This window comes from Phyllostomus hastatus, unplaced genomic scaffold (genome assembly GCF_019186645.2).
Source record: "Phyllostomus hastatus isolate PE091 unplaced genomic scaffold, TTU_PhHast_1.1 phas_scaffold_760, whole genome shotgun sequence".
In the NCBI taxonomy this organism is placed as follows: Eukaryota; Metazoa; Chordata; class Mammalia; order Chiroptera; family Phyllostomidae; genus Phyllostomus; species Phyllostomus hastatus.
Genome location: NW_025334040.1, coordinates 845,048 through 871,774, shown reverse-complemented (window position 1 = coordinate 871,774; position 26,727 = coordinate 845,048). Strand labels below are relative to the sequence as shown.

At 51.8% G+C, this 26,727-nt stretch overlaps 3 gene segments (V, D, J or C); all 3 read left to right on the top strand.

The window, feature by feature from the left end:
- The first annotated feature begins 2,491 nt into the window (after positions 1–2,491).
- LOC123810962 lies at positions 2,492–3,035 on the top strand. The segment is given in 2 exon segments: positions 2,492–2,548; positions 2,668–3,035. Coding segments are annotated over 2 exon segments (399 nt in total).
- Positions 3,036–16,846: 13,811 nt separating this feature from the next.
- On the top strand, positions 16,847–17,529 carry LOC123810866. The segment is given in 2 exon segments: positions 16,847–16,986; positions 17,099–17,529. Coding segments are annotated over 2 exon segments (489 nt in total).
- Positions 17,530–20,873: 3,344 nt separating this feature from the next.
- On the top strand, positions 20,874–24,767 carry LOC123810865. The segment is given in 3 exon segments: positions 20,874–20,919; positions 21,032–21,343; positions 24,529–24,767. Coding segments are annotated over 3 exon segments (597 nt in total).
- Positions 24,768–26,727: the final 1,960 nt, after the last annotated feature.

The window sequence follows — 26,727 nt, the reverse complement described above, 5'->3', positions numbered from 1 at the left end:
GAGAGTATGAACATCTGTTGTAAATTTGACTGTGTGAAAACAAAGAAGGAGCAAGTGAATTATTCTGTATGACAATGTAATGTCACCTAAATGGCACTATGATGCTGTGAAATGCGTGAAAACTGTGAAACACAATGACAGACCTGAACGTGTGCACTTGACATGCAGGTTAGGAGGTTGAGGGTCCCGTGGTGGAATGTGGAAGGTGACAGGAGCCCATCAGTTTGCATTGAGAAGGCATGAGCCCCTGCCCTGAGGGGAGGGGTGGGGAGAAAAGTTACTGAGTAAAGTACCTGTCACAGTGGGGGCTGCTGTCACACTACCAGCACAGGAAACTGCACATAAAACTGTGCTCCAAGGGACAAAGTGGATTCCCAGGGGGTATAGGTAACAGTGCAGGTGTGGCTGTGCTGTGCACTGTCATTGCATAATCACGTGAGTGGGTGGGTGCGGGTGGGAGCCAGGCTGCTCACCCCAGTAGTGGAGGTTGACACGTATCACCAGGGGGAGGACGTGTGATTCTCCCGGCAGTGACGTGTTAGAGTTGCAGATGTGAGTATGAACTCAGGGTTCATTCATGGGCACGTGCGACCGCAGTTGGAAATATTTACAAATGTGCCTGTTCCTGAACTATTTCACTCATAAATATTTTATTGTCCTGTCCATTGAGTGGAATTGCACATGGTGTTGCCCAATGTGATGAGTCTGTTTTTTCCCATATATTGGCTTGTATAACATTCTAAAAACAATAATGATGGCTTCTTTGGGGAAATGCGTTTAGAGAGAGAGGCAAGAAGGGGGTGGAAGAGAGACAGGGAGAAAGAGAAAGAGAGAGACAGTGAGAGACACACACACACACAGATGTGGATGTTGTTGTTCCACTTGTTGCACATTCATTGGTTGCTTCCTGTATGTGTCCTGAGCATGGCGAACCCACAGCCTTGCCTCATCACAACACATTCTAAGCAACTGAGCTACTTGGCCAGGGCCTGATTTATGCTATAACTGCAAATTTGTACCTTTGAACTTATTCACTCATTTGTGTCACACCCTACCTCAGCCTCTGGCAACCACCAATTTGTTCTCTGTATCTTTTGTTTATTAGTTTTTTTTTGTTGATCAGATTACACATATAAGTGAGATCAGGGTGTCTGTCCTGCTGTTTGACTTATTTACGTGGCATAATGTCCCTAAGAGTTATTCATGTTGTGTCAGATGACAAGATTCCATTTCTCTCAAAGGCTCATTTGTACATTGATTTAACATTATATATTATGAATGACATGATCTTTAGCCATTCACACATCAGCAGATACTTAGGCAATTTCCATATGTTGGCTGTTGTACAACAATGCCATCTTGGACCTGGGGTTGCACATGTCTTTTAGAGATGTTTTAGTTTTCTTCAGACAAATACCCACAAGTGGAATTCTGGATCATAAAGTCGCTCTGGTTTTAGGAATGAAGCCCAAGGAACCATGTGCAACCTGCTGAGCTGCAGAGACCAGCAGGGCTCTTGGGGCTTCAGGCCATGGTGAGGAGTGTGCACTGTGACCAGCAGGGGGCGCTGTGGGACTGTCCAGGGCTCCTTACACAGATGCTCAGCTAGGACCCTTTACTCAATGGAGCGTGGGGCTGGGGGAGGGGCCGGAACTGACTGACTGTTACTCTGCAGATGGGTCCTCTGTGGCCTGGCAGATCTTCTGAGCAAAGACCTTGGCATTGTCTCAGCAGGTGCTGCCTCCCCAGGCTTTTTCTTTCTTTGATCATATTTTTCCATTACCATTCAGTCCCCCTTTAATCACCCCTCCCCCCATAATCACCCTACGCTTGTCCTTGTCCATGAGTCCTGTTTCCTTTTTGCTCAGTCTCTCCACCCTCTGACCTGCCTCTCTTAGCTGTCACCCTGGTCTCTATCTAAGAGTGTGTCTTTATTTTGCTTATTAGTTCAGTTTTTTCATTGCATTCCACATGTGAGTGAAATCATGATATTTGTCTTTCTCTGACTGGCTTATTTCACACAGCATAAAATTTTCCATGTCCATCCATACTATTGTAAAGGGTAAAACTTTCTTTATTTTTATAGCCAAGCAGTATTTCACTGTGTAAATGTCCCATAATTACTGTATCCACTCATCCACTGATGGACACTTAGGCTGTTTTCATATCTTGGCAACTGCAAGTAATGGGGCAATGAACATAGGGGTGTTTATGTTCCTTCAAATTAGTGTTTGAGGTTCATTCATACACTCTGTAAGGCCATGCTACCCTGAATGCACCTGATCTTGTCTGATCCCCGTTATGTTTAAAGGGGTGAAGCCAACCTACATCACTCTCTGTCTGGGGTGTGAGCCGAGCTCCAGCACCAGGGCTCAGGGAGGGGCTGGGCAGCTCCTGGATGGACACACATTTGCATGGACAGCCCCTCCCCCGGCAGAGGGTGGGGAGAAAAGGAGGCCTGAGTAGCTCAGCCCCACTGTGGGCTCAGGGGCTGTGTGCACCATGGCCTGGACTCCTCTCCTCCTCGTGCTCCTCTCTCACTGCACAGGTAGGGACAGGCCTCAGGGACCAGGGCTCGGTTCCCAAGTTCATTCCCTTCCTGCTCCATCTCCTGAGAAGGTTCCACTGGTTCTGCCCCATCACTGACAAGTGTCTGTGTGTCTGCAGGTTCCCTCTCCCAGCCTGTGCTGACTCAGCCGCCCTCCCTGTCTGCATCTCCGGGAGCCCCAGCCAGACTCACCTGCACCCTGAGCAGTGGCTTCAGTGTTGGCAGCTATGCTATATTCTGGTACCAGCAGAAGCCAGGAGGTCCTCCCCGGTATCTGCTGTCCTACCACACAGACTCAAACAAGCATCAGGGCTCCGGGATCTCCAGTCGCTTCTCTGGATCCAAAGACTCCTCAGCCAATGCAGGGCTCCTGACCATCTCTGGGCTGCAGGCTGAGGACGAGGCCGACTATTACTGTGGTATAGGTCATGGCAGTGGGAGCAGCTACAGTTACTCACAGTGGCTCAGATGACGAGGAAGTGAGACAGAAACCCCTGGACCCATAGAAATTGGCTTTGAACTTCCCTTTCAGTGATGGCCCCTGCAGGGGAGGCTTCTCTGTAGCAACACTTGTCCTTGAGGAGGAAAGCGTAACCCACAGCTTAAGGCTGTCACCTAAGGCAGCACATGTCATCCCAGGAACACCCATGGGAGATCACAGAGCCTGAGATCACAGGCCAACAGGATTTGGAGTAAATGAAGAAGAAGAAATATTTTTTTAACTAAAAGAACTTCACTTTGTCCTCCATTTTTACCTTCTTTACTACTCACGTTGAAAGCTTCATTTCTGACACTTGTGGCCACGAAATGTGAGGGAATTTTTCATCACAGCAAGAGATTCTGTCAGACACCAGCTGTCTTCCCTGCAATTTACCTCAGTGCTAACACTATCTGCCTGGAGCCCATGTGAGATGCATAGGTCAGTTCTCCATCCCACAGGACTGTCCCCACTCAGATGCCAATCATGAACAGGACGTCTGCAGACTGCCCCCAGTTTCTGTGGGATTTGGCTGCATCAGGAGGTTCCATGATCCTGCCTTTGGGTGTGATTAGTTTGCTAGAGCATCTCGTGGAACTCAGGGGAACACTTACTCTACCAGATTGTTAGAGAGTGGGGTAAAGGATAGAGTGGAAGAGGCAGATGAAGTGGTGCAGGGGTGATGAGGTCTGGGAAGCTCCTGAGCATAAAAGTGACCGTCCCTGTGATGCTGGCATGTGTCACCCTGCTGCTGTGGATTCGTTGGTCAAACCAGAAGCTCCACAGTCTCATACATTGAGGAATTGTATGGGGTTTTCACATCACAGACATGGTTAATTATGAACTCTATCTCAGCCCTCCTCTGTTGTTAAGAGAGTGGGATTGGAGCTGAAAATTCCAACCTTCTGATTAGGGTTGGTCTCTATGGTGACCAAGCCCCACCAAGGAACCCGCCCAGAGTCACCATGTCAGGGAAAGGGACACTTGTGCCACCCAGGGCATTACAAATGTTTCAGGATTTCTGCTTCGGGAATTAGGGCAGGAACACACACACACACATTGCATTATGATATAATATAATTGCACAAAATATGGAAATGACAACTCCTCTGAATTTCTAAGAGGAGGGTTAGGCACGTCTCCACATTCAGGTCTGCACTGTTCCATTGGAGCGGTGCAGTTAGTGTTAGAACACAACAGACCCATTTAGACTTTCATGCAATACCTCACATGAAGTGAAATGAGGGCAATCTTAAAATTTTTGAGGAAAGTTCTCTTGCTAATGCTTAATGCCGTTTTCTATGGGCACCTTTGAATTACATTGTACCAGGTGGTTAAGCTATAACATGGTGGTCACTGAGAATTATGGACTTCAGCTTCTACTTGCCCCCCCAAAAAGGGGTGAACTCACAATCACTTTCATAATAACCAAAAATTCCCTTCACTACAAAAGCCTCAATTTTGTTTCTTCTAAGTTTTGTGTAACCAGCTGCTTCCAGGCAACAAGACAATGCTAACAGTGGGTTTGACTATTACAGTTACACTATTATTTTATTAATTCAACTACATCACAAGAAGATGCAAATGTGGCCTTTAATAGGGATGTTATACCTGAACTCGACACCAAGCTCACCCATTTGAGGTTTGACGCGTATCCCAAGGAGTCTCCAAACGCGCATTATAAACGACAGCGTGAGAACATTTTTGCACAGCAACTCCCAGCTCAGCTCTGCGACTTACCTCCCAGGGGCGGGGTGTGGGTATCTTGCAGAGTCTCAGTTCCCAATGAAGAGTGTTACAAAGGGCTTTGTATTCATATGGAGCAATCACATGAGAAAGTTTTTTTTGTTGGTTTATTTCGGTTTGTTTGCCTGTTCTAATATTAAGGCAACTTTTGTTCAAAAGATGTCTCAGTTATGGCCACGGCTCCCTCAGAGCTGCTAGTCTTGCAGATCTTCCTTAAAGTAAAAATCTTCAGAATCAGTCCTTTTTGTATGCTGTGCACAGGAGATGGTCAGCCAGGACTCAGGGGGTTGATGGGGAATTGGTGCTTTGCTGCCCCCTAGAGTCAGGTATGCGAGGTCCATGCACTGAACAGGCCTGGAGCCCTTCCAACCCTAACCTTCCAGGAGGGAAGCTCCTCCTGCTCCTCCTCAAGGTCCCTGGGAACCAGACAGACCTGCCACCTTGCTCCCAGCGCAGCCCTTCCTGCCCCTGTCTGTCTGTGTCTGTGACTCTGCTGTCACTCCCATCCCCCCTCCCTGAGTCGGAGAGGGTCTTTCCTGGATCCGAGGGTCTAAGGAAGCCCCCTAACATGCTTACAGTCAGGTAAACTATCACAGGTATCATCACCTGCTGACAGCAGAGAACTGTCCAGAAGATGCGGAGGGAGAAGGAAGCTGCCTGAGGTGGGCAGAGGCCCAGAGGTGATGTGACTTAGGGAGTCCGTGCGTCCAGGCCGCAGCCCAGCGTGGGAGCTCATTCTGGACAGGCCCTGCCCCCTCGGACCATCTCCTCAGAATTCTTCTCTTCTCACCCGGTGAGCTAACACCCAGGGGGCCCTGCGGATGTGGAGTCTGGGGGAGCCCCACGGTCCTGGAGCTGGTGCTGAGGTGTGAGCAGCTGTGCCTGCCCCCAGGGGCCCCAGAGCCCCTGTTCACGTGCCCGGGGTGGAACCCAGCAGCTGTGGCCTCTGTGACATAAAATCCGTGAGGGTTTCTTTCTTCTCACTGGCTCCTTTGACTTCTTCATCTGTGGATCAGGAGAGACATGTTTTAAACCCCACCTTGTGTGCTAAGAGAGGAGTAAAGGAGGGGAACACATTATCAGTGTAAATGAGTAAAACTCCCTGTATGCTAGAAATAGAACTGCTAACATTTAGAGATGAAAACACAGTTTCACCAGGAAATGTGTACAAAATCTCAAGATGGAAAAACGTTCTGAGCTGGAACACCGAAGAAAAAACAGAGACGAATCAACTGTGCTTTACCAGGTTGTAAATATTGTGCTCTTTGACAGACAAAGTGTATATCTAATCTAAACAAAAAACTTTAGTGTAGGTCACTTAATGCTGAAAAGGTTATTTCAAAAGAAGCTCCACCGAGTATAACATGATAATGTTAAATAAGCACGGGGAGAAATGCTCAGCCTCAGAAGGCGTCAGTGACGTTGGATGAAGCCACAGGAGACAGCACCACACTCCTGAGAGCGTCTGAAGGTCCCGTGAGTGACTGTGCATAGTGGGACGCCATACAGGACCCGCTCTCAGGCCCCACTGGTGGGAGCGAAAGTCATGGAATCGCTTCACAAGACGGTCTGGTACTTCCTCAAACGTTACAGACCTGCCTCCTGGCACGTCCCGCTGCCGTGTACCAGAGAGCAAGGCGCACACACTGCACGTGCTTACCCTGGGGCCTCACAAACACTCAGAGCAGCTTTCCTTCCAATCTCCACAAACCGGAAATGACCCCCATCTCTCCGTGGGCGGGTGTTGGAAGGCCCTGTGCATCATCCACAGACTGGGCACTGTTAGCAACGAAAAGACATGGATGTATGATGTAGCGTGGGTTCAGTTTCAAAATGCCAGATGAAATATAAAGACAGGGCATAGTATATTATTTCAAATTTATGCAATGCTAAAATACGAAATTGAATGTTTGTGGGGAAAATGCAGATCAATGCCTGCTTGGGAACTGGGGAGAGAGGTTGAAAAATAAAGGAATTTCACAGAATAAGGATCCGCTTGTGACAAGTGCAGTCATTCTCTTGATATTAGTGGTGATTTCCCAGGTTTACATAAATGCCAAGTTTATGAAATGGTGCGCACTATATGTGTAGTTGGTTGCCTGTCAAATACACCTCCCTAAGTGGTCATGCATGTTTGATGATTACTCATTAGGACAGAGAAGGTTCTTAGCAACCTGGATCCCCTGTGCTCCCTCGTCCAGTCAGTGCATTGCCCTCTGACACCACGATGCTCAGTCTGCAGGCTCTGCCTCAGTGCCTCACATTCTCACGCATCTGAGTATTTGCTAAGCCGGGTACACCATCTCACAAACCTGCCCATCTTCTCGAAATGCTTTGTTCTCCAGGATGACCCCACTGTGCAGTCTAAGCCACAATCCCCAGTGCCCTCTGAGGGGCTCCAGTTGAAATAGTAGCCCAGGGGTGGCTCTGAGAGCCCTCTGCTCCCTCCCTCCCTCCTACAGCTTTGGCCACATGGGATTGTGGTCCTGATTTCCCTGTCTCCTTCCCCTTGAACTCCAAGAGACCCATCTCAGGAAAGGTGGTTTTGTTTATATCAGAGGCCTGGTGGGCAGCACGTAGTGTGTCTAGAGATGTCTGTGGACTGACAGTGACCAGGGGTTTCCATCCACAGATGAATTCTGAGCAGTGAGAGCAGGGGTGCTGTGGGTCCACCAGAGCCAGATAGTGGGTGCCTCCCGCTGTGGCTTGGGGCCTGTGGTTACTGATGGGACCCTGCAGCTGCATCCCCACTGGGCTGGGCAGAGCCTCCTGCTCACTGGTCTGTGTAAGGTCCCAGCAGCTGCTTCTGCCTCGGACCCTCCCAGGGGGCAAACCCAGTCTCACCTATCAGCTCCTCTGTCCAATCAGCTAGGCTCACATTTGGCTACTTCTCAGGGTGGAACAGGTTCATCATCATTGGGGAAAACAAATAAGAGTGAACAGCTCCTCCTCTTCTCAGCCAATGGGGGAGATAAAAGAGGCCCAGCCCACCTCAGACCTCATCTGGGGACAGAGGAAGCTGCTTGCACCATGGCCTGGACCCCTCTCGTGCTCGTGCTTCTCTCCCACTGCACAGGTACGGCGAGTCTTCAGATGCCCAGGGTCACCCACCAATCCTCTGCCAGCTCCCAAGGCTTAGGTCCCTAAGTGGCTTAAACTATGTTCTGACCCAAGTAGCCATGTGTGTCTGTACATCTGCAGGTTCCCTCTCCGAGGTTGTGCTGACTCAGCCGCCCTCCCTCTCTGCATCTCCTGGATCCACAACTAGACTCACCTGCACCCTGAGAAGTGACGTCAGCGTTGGTGGATACAGGATACGCTGGTTCCAGCAGAAGCCAGGGTCCTCTCTCCAGTATCTGCTGAACTACCACACAGACTCAGACAAGGGTCTGGGCTCTGGGGTCCCCAGCCGCTTCTCTGGATCCAAAGACGCCTCGGCCAATGCAGGGCTCCTGACCATCTCTGGGCTGCAGCCTGAGGACGAGGCCGCCTATCACTGTGCGATCAGTCACAATAGTGCTCCTCACAGTGACACACACAGAGGGGGAAGCGGGACAAAAACCTTGGCCTGCCCAGGGTGAGTGTGGGTGGAGGTGAAAGAGGGTATCGAGGGACAAATGAAAATTGAGAAAACACAATAAGAAATGAACTATTTTTTTTAAAAAAACTCAACTTTTCACAGTCTTGATCAAGATGATTGAATCCTTTAAAGGCAAACTGCATGCACACAAACTTTCCTTGGAAGCGTTGCTGATGCACAGTGTGTCTACTAGACTGTCCCCCACAGCACAGATCCTGGTCTTCAGGGATTGGAGCAGAGACGTTCCTGTCCCTCCGAGACTCCTGAACTCAGGTGGGCCCAGGAGGTGGGGGAGGATGCAGGCCGGGTAGGTCAGGAAAGGATAGAACCTCACAGTAGATGGGAAGTCATAAAGAGAACCCAGATGAAAATATGGAACTGAAAATGCAATAGATGTAATTTAAAAAGAAATCTGTCTGGAGGGAGCAAGAACATGGAATGCTTATTTGTTATTTTATGTATTTTTCTGTTATGTGTTGATAGATTAGTGGTGGAAATCACTCACATCATCATAAATATTCTGAAGACAATGTCAGCAGGGGGCGCTGTGGATCTTCTCAGGGCTACAATGGCTGAATCAAACTCTAATGGTTCTGATTAAATGGAGTTTGAGCTGATGCTCATGGCCCAAGTTAGAGGTGCTTCCCAAGTCAGAGGAAGCAGGTGCTTCCTCCAAGCGTCGGAGCTCAGAATGACCCCAGCCTCCTCCTGAAGGTGAAGCTACAAACTGGGCCCAGGACCCAGAATGGGATGGCGCTGTGAGTTCATTTTGTGTATGGCAGCACCGAAAACACCCTTCATCAGGGGAGCTGAGGAGGAGATAAAGGGACACCCAGAGAGCAGCCCCAGCCTGAGGCTAGGGGATTTGGAGAGTGTCCACCATGGCCTGGACTCCTCTCCTCCCGCTCCTGCTCTTCACCCTCTGCCCAGGTCCATGGACATTTCAGAGACCAGCCTGTGGAGCAGTGCCTCTGCCTTTATGCTTCATTCTTGACACGTGATACTACTTATTTCAGGGTCTAATTGTCAGGCTATGAGTCTCAGGAGCCCTCTCAGACTGTGTCCCCAGGAGGGACAGTCACTCTCACCTGTGGCTCTAGCACTGGAGCACTTACCAGCAGTCACTATTCACACCGGTGCCAGCAGAAGACTGGCCAAGCGCCCAGGACGTTCATTGATTTATGACACAAACAAGAAGCAATTCTGGACACCCAGACCCCCACCTATGACCTCAGGGAAACCTCCTGGGCAAGAGAGCGACTCTGACCCTCTTGGGGGCATACCTGGGGGACAAGGTTGGAGAAATGCTGCCTATGACTCTGTAGTAGTGGCTGACACAGTTACAGTGTGAGAAGAGGTCCCAAGGCACCATCTGCCCTTTGAACAGCCTGGGCACAAACATGGTCACGGGATATGAAATCACAGTCCCGGCATCTGAACTCGCAGGGCAGCCAGGGTGCCGAGTGTCCACAGACGGCAGGGGGTTACTGACACAGCCTCCAGTTCTCTTTGAAAGAAGAACAAATGTCACCAAGAATTTTACAGGTAAGGGGCAGGACAGCAAAGGAAAGGTTATTCCCACAAGGACACACGCACACACGGACAGTCAGGTCTGAGGGTGGCTTGTCCGACATTTAACAATGAAGACAACTTCGTAATCGGGTGTAAAGAAGCAGAGGAGGCAGAGATGCTAGGAAATGGAGTTGGATCGCCGTCCCAGAGGAGGTTCCTTGTTCATCTTCCTTCTCCAGCCTCTGTGGTGCTTGAGGGCAGGAATGCCTATACTTTGTTTTGTGTCAAAGCAACTGCCTGCTCCACACAAGTGTTTGCAAAGCTGACTGGAGAGCAGACAGCCTGACTACAGGGCTCACAATTCAAGACGTTCCTTAGAACTGGACCCACGGTGTGCAGCTAAAGAATAAATTTGCTTATTTTCACTGCAGAAATTTCTTTGTTGGCTCATTAAAGATACTTCCACAGAAATATATCCCTTCTTTTCTTGTAACTATTTCCTCCCCTTTGGCAGAAAAACCACTTCCTTTACCCCATAATTGGATACATTGTGGCTTACTGCATGAATCTCTGCCCCAGATTTGTAATTATTTTTTATCCCAAATAAATGGTTGTAGCCTCTCACATTGGCTTTTAGTTTTCAGGTTAACATCAGTGATATTATACAGTTGTGATTTATAAAGAGAAATGCTAGAGTGAAACATAGTAGAAACATAATAAAAAGTAGCCCATATCTTGAGAAAGTCATGGATTTTGAGCATACGTACTTATGGAACTGATGTCTGCTCCCCCCTGCCAGGGAGAAATCTGGACCAGGTGCTCAGTGAAGGGGCGGGGCATCGAGAAAGGGAGGTGGAAGAAGAGGACAGTGAGCATCCTTACAGCCAGAGTCCAGCTCCAGCAGCTGAGCCTGTGGTTCTTCCCAAACAGGGCATCTTGGAATCCCACCTCCCTCAGGAAAACAGGCTAAACGGTTTCCCATAGGGTGTCTTACTGGCACTTACATCAGAAGTTAGAGGGTCCAAACAGAGCCAGCGATGACACCAGTGGGTGCGGGGCTGCCCTGCCGTGAGCTCTTTCAGAACTGTTCCTGCCTTGCTGGGCAGATGAGAGTCATCCCCCAGTAGGTCTAAGCTGACACTGTTTCTGGATATGCAGTAGGGTGAAGGGTTGTCGTGTCTCCTGTAAGGACAGTGTTAGGAATTTGGGGGTTCTGACCAGCATGTAACCCGACAGGGTCCATGTGTAAGTTACAGTTGAGACACCAGGGTCTACGTGTGCTCGTTACAGCACACAGATGGGAGATGGGAGGGAGGAGACAAGTCCCAATGCTGATCGGCACCGAAACTCTGGAATGAGATGCAAAAGATTTTCTCTTACTTATTGTAGAGAGGGTATGTATAAGATTTATCATCTGAGAGGGGCCTCACATGATGTATACGTGTGAAATATAACTGGTAATTATGCAAAGAATGCAATAAAGTGAAGATAAATAACAGACTGCAGAGGGGGAACCTGCGTGGTCCCAGCTAGTGTAGATATATGATCTAGTCATCTGTAGCCACCGGCAGTGGGACTGGGAGGTGAGAGGACTGTGGAGATACTGTGTGCAGGACTTTGAGAAAGACAGCGTCATGGGAATTTGAGAGGCATGTGTGCCTCAGCAGTCAGGAATGAGGCACTGGCGGGGCCTCCACGGTGAAGTGAGGGACTGTGCTGTGATTATACACAGTGGATCAGAATCATTGTATTGGGGAGTCCCATCATAGACATGGGGTACAGTCAGTGACCTGCTGAGCTGCAGGAACCACCTGGGCTCCAAGGCCTTCAGGGAACTTGGAGATGTTTGTCCTTGCCAACACAAGGGGGCACTGTGGGACTTTGCTGTGGTCCCTGAACAGCTGCTCAGGGAAGACTGTTCACTCAGTGGGGCCCGGGTTTGCAGACTGGACCCTGTGCTCACTGCTGGGGACTCTGCATTTGTGTTCTCTGTGGCCTGGTGGAGTCCCCTGAGGAGGAACCTTTGTGTGGTCTCAGCAGATGCTTCCTCTCAAGGCTCACCCAAGGAATGAAGCCACCCTCCACACCCCTCAGTCTTTGGTGTGAGCTGAGCTCTGGGCTCACAGGAGGGCTCAGGGAGGGGTTGGGCAGCCCCTGGGTGGACACACATTTGCCTGGATGGCTGATCCTGTGGCAGAAGGTGGGAAGGACAGGAGGCCTGGGGCAGCATAACAAGTTGGTCTGAAGTTAAGAAGTCGAATCAAGGGGTCACAGCGGAGCCGTCCTATCTTTTCCAGGGACCTGAGGCACCCTGTGTCCCTGAGACAAAGCACTTCAGGTGCTGTGTGAGGACGCAGGTCTAGGAGGAATCCAGGCACAGAGCTGGGATAGCATTTTCGCACGTACCTGGGTTGTGATGTCAGGGAAAAGGACGTCAGGCAAGAATCGGTGCACCGATTGAGGGCCTGAAGACATGAAACCCCCGTGTGGGACGTGAGAGGATGAAGGCGAGGCCCCAGCGTTCCTGGGAGAACCGTGAGCCTGCTCTGGAGAAGGTGGGTGAGGTGGGTCCCTGGATGTGACTTGGCTACAGCTCATATCTCCCAGAATCCATAAGAATTTACATGAGGGGTGTTTTCTGAGTCCACGAGACCTGGAGAGTCCTTCCCTCTCCTCGTGTCCCCTTTTAGCTTTTAACCAACACTAGTTCACAGGGGCACTTTGCAGTATCAGGAAGCACAGTCTCCCCGGGGTGTGCACAAGAAGACTCCACCCAGGAAGGTTCTGAGGAAGCTCTCACCAGGGGAGAAGCAGAGGCACTATGGGCGTGTCTGACACTGGTCCAGACCCCCAGGCAGAGCCCCTAAGTGTGTGACCTTGGAGGCATTGCGGACCCCCTTGAGTTCCACCCCGGGTCTCCAGAGTCAGGCCAGGGCACACACCCTCTGTGATCACACAGGGCTGCAGCCTGAGGGAGAACGAGGCTGGTGGTCACGGTCAAAGGAGCTGAGTACAACCCAGTGACCCAGGAACATGCAGTCCATGGGAAGTGCTAGAACATCTCCCCTCCATTCCCCCCATTACAAACCCCACACATCTGTCCCTGCCTGTGGACAGCACCAGCTCACGTTTGGATTCTCTGTCCCTGTGCTAGTGAAGCTGCAGGGACTGATGCTTCTGAGTCACTCCACGTTTAGGAATGCCACAAAAATCACTCCTGTTCTTCCTGCTCGTGCAATGAAAAGAACATTTCTTTGTCCGCAGAAGCTACGATATCTCCACCCTCATGTTGACTGGGAATGACAGAGAGAATCCCCTCTTGTGAGAGCCAGGAGCTTCAGGTGCCCTGCAGCCCAGTCCCCTATCTGTCCCCTGAGCCTGGCCCAGGATGTGCTGATCATTCCTTGAGTCTGATATGTGCACACAGTAGCATGTCCAATTTCTCCTGAGGTCGCATCCTTGAGGAACTTCCAGGTTCCCAGGCACAGGAGGGAGCCCTGTCCCTTTAAGGCCCTGGCTCTCAGGGTCATAACTTATACACAGTACCCAGTTTAATAACACAAATCCTAATTACTTAAAGATTTCTAAATACATTTGAGTTCATTGAAGTCTAGAGCCTATGACACAACACTCAATACCACCAGTTATGAAAATTACATGAAAATATCAAGAAAACTCTGTTTTCTGTTCAAGTTCAAATTTGGAGCAATTTTCAAAAAAGTTCATTAGGACTCAATGTGGAATGGGTTGAAAAAGGGAAAACAATATACACACAAAAAAGTTGTTTATAGTAGTGCCTAATTTTTCAATCTTTAGACTGAAAATAATTTTAAGATTAGACTAAGAGGGGGAAAGGCAAAAGAATCATAAATATATAATATATTGAAAAAAGCAAGGAATAAATCATCAGAATTGTGCTGAAGGGGACATGGCAGGCCCGAGTGGGAAGAAGGAAGACAGGACACGTCCTCTCCGACAGTGTGGATTGTGGCGACCGAGAGGGACACAACCCGCAGGTACCTGGGCAGTGGGGGTGGGGGTCGAACAGCAGCGTCTCCAGCACGCACCGACGACACGACGTCCCGTCATTCACAGAGACATTGTGTCAGTACAAACTGGCATAGTGCAGTGAAGGTTTCGAGCCTTGAACTGGGATTAAGAAGTTCTTCCATGTGAAATGGCACCACGCAAGCAGAAGAAGCACGAGCACATGTCAAGAAAACCTGAAATCTCTGGCAACATAAACACAGTGAGTGTGTCCTGCATGGAGCGGCCTGGAAGTCACTGGCTGTCAAGAGACAATAATGTCTTAGTTCCCAGCTCCACGGAGAAGCCTATTCATTCTCATGCTGCGGGCAGTGACATCCAAAAGGCTCGAGGGCCAAATCAGGATGCCCTGCAGGAGTGCGGGCTGTGGTCCGGGGGCTGGTGGGCCCTGGATCAGAGACCAGCAGGGGGCACTGTGGGGCAGACCCTGCCAGGACCAGCTTAGGGAAAGGCCAACATGGGACATGCTCTCCTGCCTTTTGCACACTGGGACAAAGACTTTCCCCACCACCGTGTGGTTTTTACAGATCCCTCATTGTTTATTTATTTCAACGGAATCTAGTGTTTCACACTCATATCAGGGAGCACAGTCTAGAACCAGTAGCCCATTGTCTCAATGAACGCCTCCAAACTCTGTGTTAGAAAGCAACATGTCATCTGATGGTCTGTCACCCAGCAGATAGTTCCTGATGCCAGAGGCAGGCTGCCCAGGAGAATCTGTGAGTGGTCAGGACGGCACCAGGGACACACACAGAGCTCAGCTGTGTCTGACTCCAGATGGCTGAGTGTTCCTGGGCCCATATAAGTTCACCACAAGGTGGATACCTGGTATGTTCTGGACTGAGATAGAGGTGAGGAGCACTAGAGGATGTGACTGGGAAGAGAAAGAATCCGATTAAGTGTCCAAGTTCCAGCCTCTGCACAGCGTAGGATGGGAGGGGATGAGAGTCAGGTCCGTGAGCAGGAGGAGGCGGGGGTTTGGTGAGAGATGAGCCTGCTGCTGGTCTGAGACAGAGCAGGGGAGCAGGAGAAGGACAGTCTGGTTTTCAGGTTTCAGAGGGAGGAAGTGAAGGATGGGATGAGGGAGAGGGTGGTCCTTGAAACTGGGTGGGAGGGGAGTAGCTACTCCTCCTGGGGAAGGTCACAGGCAAGTGAGTGTGGCTGAGTCCCAAGGTGAGCCCTGGGATGGAAACTTTACCCACAATGCCCTGCTCTTTCAGTGGTGACTCAGGGAGGTTTGTTTTCCAGAAGATAGCAGCAATAGCTAGTTTTTTATTTTCTCTGAGGTTTAACTGACCCCGGTGTCACCAGGCTGATTTCGTCCTGGGAGCGAACCCCCTGGGTATTACCAGGCATGTGACCCCACAGCAGCCTGCCCCGAGAGGACAACGGGACCCTGCTACCAACAGACGGGACCCCTGGCCTGCACGAGATCCCTCACAGCAGCACCCTGACACCTTCACTGTGCCCAGGGAGGGGACTGTCTCACTCATCCTGGGAAGGTAAAGCCTGTCCCTGGGATTGGAACTGGGTCTGTCACAGGCTGACACACAGCTGGCAGGCCTTGGTAGCCATCAGAGAGCAAAGACAAACAGTTTCTCCAACTGGTGCCACCACATGGGTCACTCTGCCTTCCACCCTCATCATTGGTCAGTTGGGTCGGGTGTGTGGACACTGGAAACTGACCAGGGAAACGGGCAAGGTGGTTCCAGTCTCACCAATAGCAGCTCTGACCCCCGAGATTTTTAATGTTCCCCAAAATGTCAGTTCTGAGGAGAGCCACACCCCCTCCCATCTGTGAGGAACGGTCTGCAATGATGTGTTCCTGGGAAAGGGAGGAGGCAGCAGAAAGTCCGAAGTACGGCCTCCTTTCCCAGCAGGACTAGCACGGGGAAAGCAGGTTGACAAGTGGCAATGGTGGCCAGGCCCACATCCCCTGGGCGCCTCTGCTTCCCCTGCCCCTCCCTCAGGTGAGGACAGTCCCAGAGGACCTGCACCTGGGCCTGGGGCCCCACAATCCGTGATGCGGCTCCTTCCGGTTTTCTTTCCAAAGTGCTTCCCCCGGTGACCTTGAAGTCATGTCTGAGGATCCCCACTCACAAGGTCCTGGTGACAGGTGGTACTGTCACCGTCACTGTCCCCTTCTGTGTCCAGGAAGCTGGGATCAGAGAACCTGACTCAAAAAGTCAGATATCTGCTCTCATTACAATATACACGGGACCATGGGAATTACTTATTCAGTGTGTGAAACAATGAAGTTCCCACCTACTAGGTAAAGCATGGTTAAACTTATATGCATTAAAACATACTTATTGTCTGCTGAAAGAGAGAAAATACATTGAAAGACTATTTTTGTGCCTTGGAGAAATACAGATTAATTTCTAACAAGGGAGGAATCACAGTAAAAAATAAAAGTGTCCTGAAAACAGGGCTCACACTGCCTTGGGGCAGTCACTGCTCTGGGCCTGGTCCTGCTCCAGGGGAGACGACCTGAGTGAAGGCAGCAGTGCTGCCTTGGACTGTGCTGAGAGACATGTGGAGCAACTCACCCTGAAGAGTCTGTAGGACATGAAAGTGTCCTGGAGTGACAGGGACCTCCCATTTGAAGGCAGGTCAGGGACAGGGCTGTGGGGATGCAGCACCTGTCTGTGTTGGGACTCAGCCAGCATGTCACACAGTGGTATGTCTAAGTCTGGGCACCAGGGGGCGCTCAGGGACTGTTCCTGAAGGTCTGGGGTCATCAGAGCTGGGACCTGTGACTTGGCACTGCCTGGTGTCCTCTGCTTAGGGCACACAGCTGTGACCTTGCCACGCCCCGGGTCTCACACAGGCTCATCCCTAACCCCCCGAAGTCCCCAGGCACAGGTACCTGACAGAGGGCCCAGGGAGGGATCAGAAATTGGGGGGTTTCATTTGCATGAGTGGGCCCTCCCTCTGTCAGAGTATGAAGAGGGGAAGGGAGAGGTGTGGGGGAAGCTCTGCTTCAGCTGTGGGGCCACAGAAGGCAGGACTCAGGGATGGACTCCACCATGGCCTGGTCCCCTCTCCTGCTCACCCTCCTGGCTCACTGCACAGGTGACTGGATAAGGGGACAGGGGAGGAGACCTTGGGAGGACACTTGGGCATCTTCTTCCTGCTCCTGTCTCTGGACCCAGAATCACCATCTCTGTGTGTCTCTCTCCTCCAGGGTCCTGGGCCCAGGCTGTGCTGACTCAGCCGCCCTCAGTGTCTGGGAACCCAGGACAGAAGGTCACCATCTCCTGCACTGGAAGCAGCACCAACATTGGGGATGGTTACTATGTGGGCTGGTACCAACAGTTCCCAGGAAAACCCCCTAAAACCATCATCTATAGTACTAGCAGCCGACCCTCGGGGATCCCCGACCGCTTCTCTGGATCCAGGTCTGGCAGCGTTGGCACCCTGACCATCAGTGGGCTCCAGGCTGATGACGAGGCTGACTATTACTGCCATTCCTATGACAGCAGTAGCAGTGCTCCCACAGTGCTGCAGGGCCGTGGGGAAGTGAGACAAAAACCTGCTGTCCCCTGCAGTGCAGTTCCCCGGTGCAGTCCCCACTCTCCTGAGAAGACAGCTGCTTTCTCGGTTTGCTTGGCCTGAACTCAGGTCTGAGACCCACCACAGGGGACTGGGACAGGAACATGTGTCACATTCTTTGTACGTTGCCTCTGAGGCCTGTCTGGGGCAGCAACACATTGTGCAGTTTTCTGAAATGAGGGAAGGTCCTGTGTGTCAGGGGGAGGCTGTGCTGGGAACAGAGCCCATGATGGATGGGTCAGCAAGAACCAGGGACAGGGAACCCGTCTGTGTCCATGTCACTGCACATCAGGAAGGCCCAGTGTGTGCTGTCACCAACATGTACCCTCTCGACCTCCACCCTGCCCATCACTCATGACAGATCCACCCTGTGTGGCTCACGATCCATTCCCAGGATCAGCTCTAGCAGCTCAGGGTCCCTGACCCTCACTGGGCTCAGAGCTGGGGACAAGGCTCCCCTTCACAGCCACCCTGTGACAGTGTCCTCTGTGCTCACACAGAGCTTCAGGCCTGTGGGACCTGAGACCAGGAGAAGCTCGTTCTCATCTGCAGGGAGGGGACGTCCCAGCCTGTACCACTCAGGAAACCTCTGGCTTCTGGTTTTGGTGCTGCCACCAAAGGCAGGTTCTTCCAGAGCAGCCCCTGGGGAGTGGGTGTGCCTCTCCCCCCACCCCTGCCACTGTCCTCACAGCACCTCACACAGCCCCTTCCTGGACAACAGGTCTCAGAAAGAACAGGAAGTCAGCTCCCCAACAGCTGGGGACACAGAGTGGCTCTGCTCTGAAGCCCAGGTGCTGGAATGGGGGCACCATCCCGAGATGGCTCCCAGTGTTCCCCCCTCCTGTTCCCCCACCCTGTGTGATCCCCCCAGCTTTGGGGCTGGATGGACTTTCTGACTGTTCTCTGACACCAGAGTAGGACAAAGTGATGAGGGAACATTCAGTGTGGTTATGAGAAGCCTGACTTGTACAGGTCCACTCTCTCCTGGGCTCATTCCCTGTCTCCTTCTGTCTCTGTCTCTCCTTATCTATGTCTCTCTTTGCATTTCCCTGTCTGTGTTTATCTCGTTGCTTCCTTCTATCTTTCTTCGTGTCTCCCCTCGCTCCTGTCTCTCTCTCTCTCTCTCTCTCTCTCTCTCTCTCTCTCTCTCTCTCTCTCTCTCAGACTCTCTCCCAATGTAGTGGAGAAGCAACATCAGATACAATGACCTCTCCTACCGGGACCCAGTGCAGAGAACCCACAGAGGGTCCAGGCCCACAGACAGAAAGGACCTGAAACCCTCGGTCTCAGCTGAGTCCTGCCAATAACCATGGTTGATCCAGAGGCAGACCCCACCCTGGCAGAGTCTCAGCTGAAACCTCAGCCCAGCTTCCCAGGAGATCTTGAGCCGAGTCTCCCAGCTGAGCTGAGAAGGGCTGGGGCACAGAGACTGTGAGACACTCTGTGTCTTGTCAGTGCGAAGTTAGGGCGATGCTGTCACACAGCAGAGACAGCTCACACCCCTTTAGGCCTGGCCTGGCCTTGACCTCCTGTTCCTCCCACCCTAGGCCCAGCTCTGTGTCCAGCCACTGGATGAATTCTCTTCTGCCTCTGAGACTCTGAATTCAGTTACCTGGGGCACACTGTTTCCAGCTGTGTGCAGGGCTGGCTCCTGCTGTCCTTCAGCTCACAGCACAAGTGCCCCCAAGCAGGCCTTGTGGACGCCACCTGGGGTCCTGCCCTCCCTCCAGCACTTGCTTTGTTTCACTAGGGCCCTTGTTCTTCTTTCCTACATAGTCTCACTTTCCTGTCATTCCCCCCCACAGGCCATGAGCTTCTGGAAACAGAGGACCCTGGGTATCTTGGTGGCACCGTCCCCAGTCCCAGCAGGGCCTCCTTCAAGGTGAATTTTTTAGGCAAAGGAGCTGGATCAAGAATGAAAGAGTGTCAAAGCCACTCTTGCCTCTGAGCTTCTCACTTTGGGGATATGGGGGCTCATAGTAACTGTGCATGTTATTTGGGAGTGGGAGGTTGCCCAGCCTGTCCCTTCCCTGTCCTATTTCTTTGAGCAAGCAGGGCAGAGCCTGCCCCTGGTGGTCAGCCCCAGCACTGCAGCCCCAGGCAGGAAACCACAAACCAAACACACAACCATTTCCTGGATTTGAGCCTGCAGACCCTGACTGTTTCCTTTAGCGTTGAAATGGGAGCCCTGCTGAAAGCTTGCTGAGCTCCCACAGCGGCCCCACTGACTCAGAGACGTGTGCTGGTGCGAGAGTCTGTGCTTTCAGCAGGTCCATGGGGGATTTTTATCCATATTAAGGTTTGAGAAGTGTCTATACTTCCATGATTATGACATTATTCCTGAGAGTTCCTCTTATATAGTCAATCAAGTTAACATTCCAGGACACAGGCTCTCCCAAACTGCCATTCACAAATACAGGAAAAGTCAGAAGCAGATTTACAATCTCAGGTCATTACTGAAAACTGTGATTTGACCTCCAACTGCAGCCAGAGGTTGGAAGAAATTTCCACACACATGTGTTTTCTGAGGATACATTTTGGACCTCGCAGGAATATATACATTTCTACACAGCTTTCTGTATACTTTTGATTTGCTACCTATTTACAAAGTACTACACTCATCTGTTCTCCCAGTTTCTGAATTCCACTGAGGAGGGCGGTCACTTGGTGTTTGTCATCTCTGTCAGACTGATGTCACTCAGTTTATTTGCACAAAGATGTATATAATTTTAGAAATGGATAATTTTCGTACACATGTACTTATCCATTGATGAACATGTACAACGTTTCCATGTCTTGGCTGTTAAGAATAATGCTGCCATGGCTATGGGGTGCACACATCTTTTTGACTCTGTTTTCTTCCACTTCAGAGCGATACCCAGAATGGAATGGCTGCATAGTACACACGTTCAACTTCAGGAATCAGTCCATGGATGTGTGACTACAAAGAGTGGCCTGAGAGGTGCAGTAACCAGCTGGCTTCCAAGTGCTTCAGGCCCTGGGAAGGCATGTGCCCTATGACAAGAGGGGGCGCTGTAGGACTGTCCTGAGTTACCTACACAGGCTCACTGAGGCCCATTCCCTTAGTGGAGCCTGGGTCTAAGGGCGGGGCTTGTGTTCCCCAATGAGAAACAACAGCTGTTTTACTCAAACATTGTAGAGTCCCCGGAGTGCATCTGTGTGTGGTCTGTGGGTGCTTCCCCCAAGGACTCTCCCAGGGGAAGCAAAACTCCATCCTTTTCATTGTGGGGAGTGAGGTGAGCTCCAGCACCAGGGCTCAGGGAGGGGCTGGGCAGCCCCTGGATGGACACACATTTGCATGGACTGCCCCTCCCCTGGCAGAGGGTGGGGAGAAAAGGAGGCCTGGGCAGCCCAGCCCCACTGTGGGCTCAGGGGCTGTGTGCACCATGGCCTGGACCCCTCTCCTCCTCGTGCTCCTCTCTCACTGCACAGGTAGGGACAGGCCTCGGGGACCCTGGTCATCCTCAGTATTTCTCCCCTCTTGCTCAGAATTCTAGAATGGTACAGTTTCTTGAGCAAGTATCCAGTATGTTTGTGTTTGCAGGTTCCCTCTCCCAGCTTGTGCTGACTCAGCCGCCCTCCCTCTCTGCATCTCCTGGAGCATCAGCCAGACTCACCTGCACCCTCAGCAGTGGCTTCAGTGTTGGCGGCTACTACATATACTGGTTGCAGCAGAAGCCAGGGAGCCCTCCGAAGTTCCTCCTGTGGTATAAATCAGACTCAGAGAAGTACCAGGGATCCGGGGTCCCCAGCCGCTTCTCTGGATCCAAAGACGCCTCGGCCAACGCAGGGCTCCTGACCATCTGTGGGCTGCAGCCTGAGGACGAGGCTGACTATTACTGTGCTACACATGAAGGTAGTGGGAGCAGCTTCAGCTATTCACAGTGACTCACATGATGGGGAAGTGAGACAAAAACCTCAGGGTCTGCAGACCTAGTCTCTGAGCAACTTTCATTGAGAAACTTCTGTGAAGATGCCTGCAGGGGGTGCTTCTTGGTAGGCCCTATTATTGCACAGGAATGATGGACTCAGCCCCACTGCCCATGCCCACAGGGCAGGAGTAAGGTAGCTAATTAACCCCTTGGGTGCAAGTACAAATGATGATGAAGAAGTTTTCCCAGCTGCTCGGTGCAGTTGGTTGGAGTGTCGTCCCATAAATCAAAAGGTCGGGGTTTGTTTTCCCCTCAAGGCACATGCCTGGGTTGAGGGTTCAGTCCCTGGCCAGGGCAGGTGCAGGAGAAAACCTTCCCATGTTTTTCCATCTGGCACTGATGTTTCTAGTTCTCTCTGCCTCCCTTCCCTTCTCATTAAAATCAATAAGCATGTCTTCATGCAAGGAAAAAAAATGGACAAAAAGAAGACAGTCATGTTCACCTGCAAACCTTACACTGTAACGTGTCAATATTGTGTTGCTAATGACACGTCCGCAGTGATATGCCCACACTGACCCGGGTCATAGACACAGTTCCCTCTGTCCCCGGAGCAGCCCACACAGGTAAAGGGACCCGGGTCTTGCAGACGCGCACTGACTGGGCCCCGCACACCGCTCCTCCCCTCCTCTGCTCCGCTGCTGCTTCCCGCACCCTCTCCTCTCTCCCCAGGGCTCTCACCGAGAGCCAATCTCTGTAATATGACAATAGAATTACCGTTTTTTTCTTCAAAAGGTGTGTCTATCTGCCTTTGAGTGTTTGTGCAGAGATGCTGTTGATGTGTTTATTGCTCAGCCTGAGACGCACCGAGTCCCTGCACAGCGTTGGTCTCCATGTCACAGACACAGGCAGGGGGGCTGCATAGTCAGAACATGCGGACGTTCCTTCCTCCTCCTGAGAACAGGTGTCTCCTGAGCACATCAGAACTAGCTCAGACACACATACGTTTTGTGCACATTAATGAAATCCCAGGCATTGCCAGTTATACAAAATAGAAGTTATTATTCTCTCCTCGTCACCCCCAGGGAGGCGCCAGGGGCCACAGGGCACTGTGGGGCCAGGTGGTGGTGTCAGGGCAGAAAGAAAGAAGGGGCTGTGTGAACCCCGGACCTGTTTTCCCTGAGACCTGAAGACCCCACGGCTGAGGACGCTGCCCCCACAAGACCTGGGCTCCTGTGAGGGGCAATGGTTACCAGAGCTGATCTGCACCATATGCCTCCTTTCCCCTCAGATTCATCCTGGTTCCAGGGAAGCGCCCTCCACACACTGGTTTTCTTTAGCACCAGGTGCCAGGTCCTGAAGGCTCTGGGAGAACCTGCCCCAGGGGAGGGTTTGCCTGGAGAACCCCCTCAGGGGTGGGGAGGATGTCAGAGGGACAGGAGGCCCCTTGTCCTCGTGCCTGGACCTGAGGGAGAGGCTCCCTGAGGGTGTCCTGAAGGTGCACTCATCTCCAAACACACTCCCTGTCCCCTCCCTGAGGGTGTCTTGTTCTGGGCTCCGCAGGTCTCAGGCTTCTCTGTCACTGCAGAAGTCAGGGTCTCCCTCTGCTGACCCAGCATCCTCAGGGTCAGTGTCTCCAGGAGGTGGAATCTTCATCATCAGGAAACAGCAGTGACATGAGTGTCCCTGGGTCCTGTTATCAGGGCACCTGGGAAACGCCCTGAACCTCGATCCACCAGCTGCCTGTTTGCTGTGTGTCTGTGACCTGAGTGGTCGTTGCCCAGCATTACCCAGGGCATCCTGACTGCCGTACAGCTGCCATCCTGAGACCAGGCCCCTCACAGCCAGAAATCAAAGAGAGATCCTTTCTCATGTGCAGGGACAACTGACGTTCCCACTGGCTGGGCAAGGCCCCGGGTTTCTCCGTTGCAGTTGTTTGCAGGACGGGTTTTGGGGTGGGTGGGGGCCAACCAGACAGGCGGGAACAGGCTCCACTGCTCCTGAGCTTCGGCCCACACGCCCGCGTGCCAGTGTGTCTCTCTGCCCCTGTCACCCTGTGCCCCGATGGCCCGGCCTGGCCCTTCTCCATGCTGCTTTTGACTCTGCTCATTTCCTCCTATTTTGTACGGACATCTTCGTGCTCATGACTGTGTCCTAGGCAGCAGGAGTGACAGGCTGATGGACCTGCTTTCGGGTACAAGACAACTGAGAGGTAAAAATTATATGACATAGATTTTAAGAGACAATCACATAATCACCTTCATAAAAAGTTATGGTCCTGTGGAAAGATGTGAAAAAGGGAGAAAATCTCAGATATTTATGCATTATAAAATCAAACAGAAGGAAAATTACTGAAATAAAAATGACACTCGATGACTAAAACCCCAGTAGATGGGCTGAAGAACAGACTAACAGGTACATTGAATTCCAGGAACTGGCGAGAAAAAGAACCAACAATATTCACAAAGACAGAAGAGCAATCATCCTGGTGATATCTGGACAGTAAAGTGGGATGTTCAAAAATTACACCAGTTTGGAAAGAAATGGGACATTTGCTCTACGTAATTCACATTATAGCTATTATTTTTGATACTGTCACCTTGGGGCGCTGTAGATCCACTTAAGGTGAACAAGGCCGACAGTAAATTCAGATTTAATGACCGTGAAGGCAACAAGCTCAGTGGCTTGAGGTCCATGTTACAGCAGGTGCTCCCTCCCAGGGGACCAACTCAGAGCCCACAGGAAGGCCAGCCGTTGACTCCCGACAGTACAGCAGGCCCTGGGTGAGGACGCACAAAATTGAGGGTGGGGAAATAAAGAGCTGAGATTTGCATCAAGCATGACCCATACACAAACCCTCCCTCCGGGAAGCTGAGGGAGATAAAGGTGCCACCAGAGTGTCCAGTGTCAGCTGTGGGGCCAGAGTGTCCTGGACACATTTGCACCATGACTGGGACTCCTCTCCTGCTCCTGCTCCTCCTCACCGTCTGCCCAGGTTCATGGACATTTCAGAGAGCAGCTTTGGAAGGGACCTTGTGCCTTCCTTCCTCATTCCTCATGTGTCTGTTTTCATTTCAGGGTCCAGCGCTCAGATTGTGGTGACTCAGGAGCCATCACTGTGTGTCTCTGGGAGATACAGTCACACTCAGCTGTGGCCTTAGCTCTGGGTTAGTCTCTAGTAGTAACTACCCTAACTGGTGCCAGCAGACCCCAGGCCAGGCTCCCCGCACGCTCATCTATGACACAGACAGCCGGCCCTCTGGGGTCCCTGAGCGCTTCTCGGGATCCATCTCTGGGGACAAAGCCACCCTCACCATCACGGGGGCCCAGCCTGAGGACGAGGCCGACTATTACTGTGCTACAGAGCATGGCAGTGGGAGCAGCTTCCATCGCTCACAGTGGCTCAGATGATGAGGAAGTGAGACAGAAACCCCTGGGCCCAGAGGTTATGCTCTGAGCCTCACTGAAGCTTCTGTGGAGGCCTCTGCAAGGTGGGCTCCTCTGCAGTCAGAAATGTCCATGGAAGTGGGGGAGCAGCACACAGTCATGAGTGAGAGCACAGGGCGTCCCCGGTCACTCTCGCTGAAGGACTGACAAAGCCGGACTGATTGTCCCCACAGTGTTGGAGTAAATTTTAACAAAATTAATATTTTTAGGAAAAAAATCACAGTTTTTCTGCACTGTTGTGTCTTCTTTTGTACTCACACAAAACCCTTCACTTCTGTCACATCTGCTCACCAAATATGTGGGGGCATTTTGTTTACAAATAGCAGTTCTCTGTGACACCAGCTGGATGTCCCACCACACAACTCAGCTCCCACGCAACTGCCTGGAGACGGTGTCTGGGCCGCAGTGAAGGGCTCCGTCCCACGGGCCTGCCCGCTCTTCAGGTGACGGTCACACGCAGGACGTCCCCTGGTTTCACTCATGGCCTTGGCTGTAACTCCAAGGCTCCCCAGACCCTCCCGTGGTTTCAATTAGTTTGCTGACTCCACCTGAGCCCTCTCCCTCCTCAAGGAAACGGGGGGCAGGGTTGTAAATTCCGGCTTTGCATCCTGCCTCTGTCTATGAGTGAGCAGTCCTCCCCCAGGAGCCCACCCAGAGCCACCTCTTTAGAACAAAAGGAAAACCTGTCACCCAGGAAATTTCAAGGTCAGGAGACTGAGACCAATATATATTTTCTCTTATCTCACAATCCTGTGTCTGCAAGCACCAGTGATGACCCAGACAGTCACTGTTACCCACAAATTGATGCCATACATTTGAATCCTGTGGTACTTCCTCCACATCCCCACGGCCCCAGGCCCTTCAGCCTGACCCTGGACTCTGGGCCCTTGGGCACCCTCCATGACTGGTGACCTCATGACTGTCAGTGGTTCTGCTGAGCCCACAGGCACTGACTGTCCCCCTGTCCTCTCGCACTTCCCTGGGCTCCCCAGCCATCCAGGCTGTGGGCTGGGCTGTGTGGTATCAGGAGCAGGAAGTCCCCAGTGTGTGCCCGTGTTTCCTCCCCCATGAAGCTGCTGATGAGCCCAGACCCCAGGTGAGCTTCTCCTGCACAGGAAGCAGAAGACACATTGGTGACCATGGCAATGTTCCCTATGGTTCCCAGGTAGAGCCCCCATATTTGTGACCTAGAACAGCTGTGAGGGACCTTCCTCGGTTTGAGTCTCATTCTCTGAACTCAGTGCTGTCACCAGAACCTCTTGAGCACCTTTGGGTTCCAGCCCCTGGGAGAGGCTGGTGATCATCGGTTCAGAGCTGAACACAAGCCGATGCCACACAGCTCTCCTGCCCCACGGGGACAAGGGGTGAACCTGCCCTCCCGGCCCCTGCCTGGCTCATCGGTGCCCTGTCCTTCCCTGTGACCAACACCAGCTCAGGAGTTTGCTTCTGCTGTCACTTGTTCTATTAACACAAAAGGGTTTCATTTTCTCAAGTCTGTTTAACTTTATGATGTCAATGAAAATATCTTTTTGAAAATACAGTTCTCCCAAATGAAACAGAACTGCCCTGTTTCCAGAGAGAAACATTCCGGCAGTGCTGAGCGGGGGCCGGAGAGGCCTGCGTGCAGCAGGTGTGACCCCAGGGAACCCGGTGACCCTTGATGCTGCCGGCGGAAATCGTGTCCTTTCACGGGACCCTGAGAAGAGCACTTCTCGGACTCACTCATGGGAGACTGTGGGGTGACAGGATTTATTCGGGTGGAAGTAGAAGGCCGCTGCTGTGTCACACGTCCGTCTGTCCCGCCATGGAGAACGTTCAGCTGTGGCTTCAGCAAGGCTGGAACACAGGCCAGTGTCCAGCGTTTCTGTTTCGTCCTTTGGATCCCACGGGGCCTGCTGTGGGCCCTGACTGGCTGCTGGACCCA